Raw genomic sequence first — 6,576 nt, forward strand, 5'->3', positions numbered from 1 at the left:
AATAAATCATTTTACTCAAATTCCCTTCTATCATTCAAGTAGGCAAGCTAACAAAGAAAACCAGCTCTGATACCACTTTGTTGGGGTTTTTCACAATGCAGAATCAACAAATTAACCTTTAAATAATTCAGATCTTAAATTGTAACAAGCCTAACACTAAATTATCACAACCCAAGTAAGAAAAATAACTCAAACACAAACAAAAGCAAGCACACCAAGAGCACAAGATTTTTTGCATAGAAAACCTCTCCAAAGTGAAGAGGAAAACCACGGGAAGAGTCCAGCCTCAAATTTCCACTATCACCAAAATAAGATTACAAACACTCTTCAAAAGGTTTCACAATAGATTCACCAAATAATATCAACAACAAAGAGATTAAATACAAGAGAAATGGAGAATAAAGAGAAGAAATACTCCAAACCGGATGACACAATTCGTGACCCAATCACTAGGCTAGAAGTCTCCAATCTCCATCTCCACTGTTCAAACTGAAGAACCGGATATCAGAAATATGTAGACAAAATTTGAGCTCGATCTAACAGTTAACGAACTCTCAAAGGCCAAAAGAGTGAAGGTGGTTTCAGCACACAAAAATGCAAAATTCTCTCTAATGTATTTTTCTCTACTTCTTTTTTCTCTTCGAAATTTTCTCCAAAAATAAAATTTGTAGCTACCCTAATTAATGTGACATGAAAACTCACAAAATATTAATTTTTTCCTGCTAATCTCCTTGACTTCTTTTTTTTTTATAATAACAATGTTTATTAATTTAATTGGTTTTTCCCACATGGGCGAGAACCAATAACCCAACAACTTGATCCATTTTTTTCATTGACAAATGATAATGCAAGGTTCTTGTCCCATAATATAAGGGATCAGAGATTCAAACTTGAAAACTCACTTCCTGATCATCTGAATATTTGATCCTTTTAGAATTCGATTCCTCTTCCTCATTGTCAGAGTCGAACATCCTGCTGGATTTGGTTTTGGCCTCAACGTATAGAAGACGTACTCCACACTTCTTGATATTGCAATGCAGCATATGAATAAGTTCTGGCAGCCCTTTAAAGCAAAAATCAAATGAAACCTCATGACCAGAATACTTGTTGAACCAGCCTTCTTCATTCATTAAGCCAGTTTGTGATGCTTCTGAATACGGATCATACCATAACAACACATGATCTGACTCGAGTAAATGGACATCAATGCCAAAGCATTGCCAATTACGTATGACAGCATTTCCTTCAAAATTATCTGCTTTGACTCGGCATTCACAATTTATCCAACAATCAATTGGGAAAATGATTTCTGGCAGGCTTTGGGATCTCTCTAATGCTATGACAATGCAGAAAGCAATTCCCTTGAACTGATGCCTATGTGAGGGCAACTGTACAGTTACTAATGATCCCACATTTTGATTATGAAACCATTGTGGAATTTCAACTCCTGGAAAAAGAATTCTTGATTGATTTCCACCCTCGCAGAACTGTATCAATAAAAACCTGAATGTTAGACAGAGAGATTTGTGGGATAGGTACGATAATAATAGTTTATAAGGTGTACCTTGCTTGCCATCAGCTGAATTGCCAAATGAGCATCTGCCTTTAGATCCAGTTTGAAGCAATTTGCAAAGTGGATGTATGAAAAATTACATTTGCTTCTGATTGATAAGGTTTTGAGTGATTCACAGTTATTCGCCTTTAAAAGTATTAGAGATGATGGAAGCTGTGGTAGAGAATGAAGACTCTTGCAATATCTCAAGTCGACATCGTGCAGTTTAGAAAGCTGATGGATATTGCCTGGAAGGCTCACAAGGTTTTTGCACCCATCCAAATGCAAAGTTACAAGAAACTTTACATGTTCAATAGATGAGGGTAAATATTTTATAGCCGTTTGACTCAATCTAAGAACAGCAAGAACTTCCATTGGCTCCAAGATTTCTGGGAAACACTCAAATTTTGAGCAACCTGATAGATCAAGAGTTTGTAGAGATCTCAACTTGCAGATGCTGCTTGAGAGACTTGATAGCTTTTTGTTGCTCTTCAGCTTCAATGTAACAAGTCCAGTAAGAAATTTGATTGATTGGGGCACCTCTTCAATTGCAGTCCCACAGAGATATAGGTGTTTTACAAACACTAAAGTATCAGCATGAAACTTGGTGATTTTTGAGCATCCAGTGAGATCAAGACAATTAAGATCCGTCAACTTAGATATTGATGCAGGTAGTTCTTTTACTGCCGTCCAGCTCAAATCTAAGTACTTCAAATTTCCAGAAATCTCTGGGCATGAATTGACATTATAGCACTTTGTTAAATGAAATTCTCCGAGGAATTTTGAGTCAATTCTGCAAGGAAGATTTTTAAGTGCTTCACAAAGTCTAACATTGAGGTACTCCAACTTGCTAAGATACTGAATAGATAAGGGAAGCTCAACCAAACTTTTACAACCTTGAAGATCAATACGCTCAATATTTTTGGCCTCTGAGAGATCTGGAATAGTAGTCAAGTATTCGCTCTCTTGTAGGCTAATCCTTTTTAAATTCACAAGAGGCTGTCGTAATTGACAAGGGAAATTAATTAGCATAGCTAGAAAAGTAGCATCTTGAACTTGCAATTTAGATTGCAAAACCAAAAGGGGAAAGATTTCTTAGGAATGATCAAAAACATTTGTTGAGTTATAAAAGCATACCTGTATTCCCGTCCAAAGTTGTTCAGATTTACAGTGAGGTAGCTCAAGAGCGACAAGCTTCGCAGTGCAAAAATTTGACGGCAAAGATTTCATCGGAAATCCATGCCAGTGGAGATACCTCAGCTGATGAGAAAGATATTGAAGGCCATGAGGAAGGTGCACTTTAGCTTTAGAGCTTGTAGATGAATTAAACAGATAGAAATTGAGCAATCTAAGGTGGTTCATCCTTGTAAAGGCGCTGGGTTGCAAGTGCATCTCTCTTGCTTTGGACATGTCCATGGATATGGCTTCAATTGTTCTAGTCCCCTGTAGATGAATAATATATAAACGAGTGATAGAATTATCTAGAAAGAATTGCTTCTTCTTTCAAGGAATGATCAAACTATCAAATTCATATTATTATTATTTTTTTATAATATATCATAGAATACAGAACATGCATTATAGTTATTCTTACCCTTTCTGTTGTTAATACTTGGTAAATATCCTCAGGAATCCACAACCTACTAATTTCTCCAGGGTATTCCTTGGATTGCTGTTGTACAATTTCCTGACCCATTTCCTGTAACATATCATGCATCAACAACATATTATCTGGAGTGGTTATAAGAGCTTTGTCCTTGAGAACTGCAAATGCTATCTCTGGAAAGAAACCGCAACATTCTAGAATATCTCTTGCAATTTTCATGCCCCAACCATTGAAAAAGCATGCAATATCAAGAAATACATCTCTTTGTGTATCATCCAAATCATCAAAGCTTATTCTTAGCACATCATGAATTCTCAAGTCAGGAATTATTGCGAGTTTATCTTGAACAGTTTGCCACTCGAGTATGCTTTTGTCATTAAGAGAAGAACCCAACACCTTCAGAGCCAAGGGTAGACCTTTAGCATAAAATGATATCTGTTCTGAGAGCTCTAAGTACTCCATTCTGGGATTGTTTTGTTTGAATGCATATTGACTAAACAGCTGAAGAGCTTGATCGTTATTCAGATATAAAACCTGATATATATTCTTCACTCCATGTGCTTCTAGCAAGTGTTTATCGCGAGTGGTGATGATGATCCTACTTCCTGGACCGAACCAATCAGATCCATTGACTAAGATTTCCAACTGCTTCCAATCATCCACATCATCAAGAACAACAAGAACCTTTTTGTGACACAGCCTTTTCTTGATCATATTAAAACCAGCATTAAAGGTCCATCTATTCAGAAGTTTTCTTTCTAGCAATAAGCCTTTGCAAAGAAGTTTCTCTCGTAAAGCTGCAGCGCCAAGGTTTCTGAAATCCTCTTTAACATTTGCAAGAAAGCAATGAACTTGAAATTGGTTACAAATCCTGTCATAAATAAACTTGGCAATTGTTGTTTTTCCTATGCCACCCATGCCCCAGATTCCTACCATATGGACAGCATTCGACTCCAAGCATAATATCTTTTCCATTTCTGTTATGTGGGTACCCATTCCAACCAGGTGTTCAGTATCTCTTGATGATGTATAATGTAATTTATCTGAAATATCTTTTACAATTTTCTCTATGAACGTTGTCTCCTTCCTGCCTTGGCCAGACAAGCAACGAAATCAAAAAATTATGATGATCTGTGACTCGGTTAAAAAAAAATAATAAAATTAAGTCATGAACACATACTCCCCTGGCATGTGTTATAGTCCTGGGGGTTAATGACAAGCCATAATGCACAACTCAAAAGACCTACATAATTATACTGTAATCAAACTATATAGATGAAGTGAAAAGGACAGCCATTGCTAGATTGTAAAGTTGAATCAGACTCGGATGAAGTTGTAAAAACTGAAACAGAGAAAAATTAAGCACTACAAGGTTCTTCACTATATGTTAAAAGGACAATTAATGCCATCTCAATTTGAAATTGAGTGATTAAAGTCATTACCTGATCATATGCCTTTACCATCATAGTCAAAGTTTATTAAAAAAATAAAATGTAATTACCAACAGAAGTGGAAAAATAAGAGAGAATATATTAAAGGATTTATAGTTCAAACCCCTGCATCTCCATCCCCTTAAAATATTTCTGAAATACCAAAAAGAAAAAAACCAATTTCTTGCTAATTTGATGATGATATAAAATATAACTTGGTTAATTAATAGAACAAGGGAATAAGTTAAGATTTTACAATTACCATCCGCGTGAATCCCAACCATATGTTATGGTGACCGCTTTTGTTAAAGCTTCCCTCCATCTTTGCATTTTTTCCCCCTCCTCCATGAAATTTTCTTCGTGCATTACAGAGGCTACTGCCGCAGTGATCTGGTCAATTAGAGCAGATGGATCAACGTTATAAAAAATGGGCACAACTACTTGCCAATTATTTCTCTCCCAGCATTCCATGATCTTGACAAGTTCATCCAAGCACCGAGACGAAGAAACATAGTTTTCAGAGAGGACAACGACCAAAAATCTTGATTCTTCAACGGCTTTAAGATCTGGTGAAAATGATTTGTCTCCCTCTCGTTTTCCATTATCTTTGATGGTGTTTATGCCTTTTTGGATCAACTTGTTATAAAAACAACCAACAAAATTTTTGTGATTATCTTCACATGTGAAGCTCAGGAACACCTGGTACTTCCAGGGAGAGCTGGAACTGAAGGAAAGGAAAGAAGAAGAAGAAGCCTTTTGAGGACTCGTACAAGTCATGCTAGAGTTTGCGAGACCGGAACTCTGGTTAGCAAGGTTTTCAATTCCAGAGCCTGTTAAAGTCTAATTCGTACTATAAAATTCTTAAAATATTCATTTGAGTAATATAAAACTCTAAAGTAGTGATAGTGCTTCATGATCAATTATTAAATAACATTGTTTAATACTTTACTATATATATATATATATATATATATATATATATATATATATATATATATGTATGACTATGCGTATTCTTCTTATTGTTCTGTGTAGTGTGCAGCGTTGTGTTCAATTTTCTGCTTAGAGAGTTGTTCAATTTACGAATTCCTTTTGGGTGCTATTATACTACTATATGATATTGTGAATTTCAAATGTATTGACAGGGTAAATTTTCAACTTGATTTTGTGATTGTGTTTTGTTGAGTTTTGATTCTAAGTTTGTTTTTGATTTTGTGTTTCATGGGAAAGTGGTTAGTGGCGTTGATGAGAGGTTGATGGTGAGGGTATTTTAGTCATTTCATTTAAAAAAAACTTTTAAAATAATGCCAAATTTGATATTTCTATTAAAATGCTTTTAAAAAATTTGATAATTTTTAAAAGAAAATAATAATGGACAAATATTTTTAAAAATATTTCCATAAAAATATTTCAATATCTAATAGTTGGTGTTTATAGAAATTTTTGAAAATTGATGTGAAATAGTGTAATCCATATCCGAATTAATGCAATTAATATTCATCATAAATTTGAATTAAATAAAGAATAAATTTCATCTGTAAGTGATAGTTGAAAATATTTAATCTTGGAAATTCACTATTTTTTGCTTATGCAAAGAATTATTCAATATTTGAATTCGTAAAAAATTTTAATTTCAAATCAAGCTCTAAGAGATGAGTTAGCTTAATGGTTGGAGGGCAATCCATGAAGCCTTCAATAGGAGTTTGACCATGAAGAGACAATGAAACAGAGGAGATAGTATCACAATCATAGCAGAGAACAACATTATCCATTAAGCATTGAACTAAGGCTGGTTTAGCCCTGCAATTGACTATCTAGCTGTTTCTGCACCATTGGTCTCTTCCAGCACCAGTTTGGGCGCTGGTGGCGACTGGTGGTTACCTTTTTCCTTTTTTTTTTATTATTATTTTTTTACCAATATATAGATTTATATCCATTTGAAATATATATATTTTTATTCTCGCTCTATTCTCTTTTTTACGTTGGGA

At 34.7% G+C, this 6,576-nt stretch overlaps 1 protein-coding gene across 1 annotated transcript; it reads right to left on the bottom strand.

Annotated features, from left to right (window-relative positions):
* Positions 1–246: 246 nt before the first annotated feature.
* LOC110673725 (disease resistance protein RUN1-like) lies at positions 247–5,393 on the bottom strand. Its single transcript, XM_058142312.1, has 5 exons — positions 4,851–5,393; positions 3,147–4,245; positions 2,690–2,995; positions 1,565–2,551; positions 247–1,487 (listed from the first exon to the last, which is right to left on the bottom strand). Exons 1-5 carry the CDS (start codon positions 5,363–5,365, stop codon positions 885–887), a joined length of 3,510 nt encoding a protein of 1,169 aa, XP_057998295.1. The 5' UTR covers positions 5,366–5,393; the 3' UTR covers positions 247–884.
* Between the last annotated feature and the right edge of the window lie 1,183 nt (positions 5,394–6,576).

This window comes from Hevea brasiliensis, unplaced genomic scaffold, assembly GCF_030052815.1.
Source record: "Hevea brasiliensis isolate MT/VB/25A 57/8 unplaced genomic scaffold, ASM3005281v1 Scaf412, whole genome shotgun sequence".
Taxonomy (NCBI): Eukaryota; Viridiplantae; Streptophyta; class Magnoliopsida; order Malpighiales; family Euphorbiaceae; genus Hevea; species Hevea brasiliensis.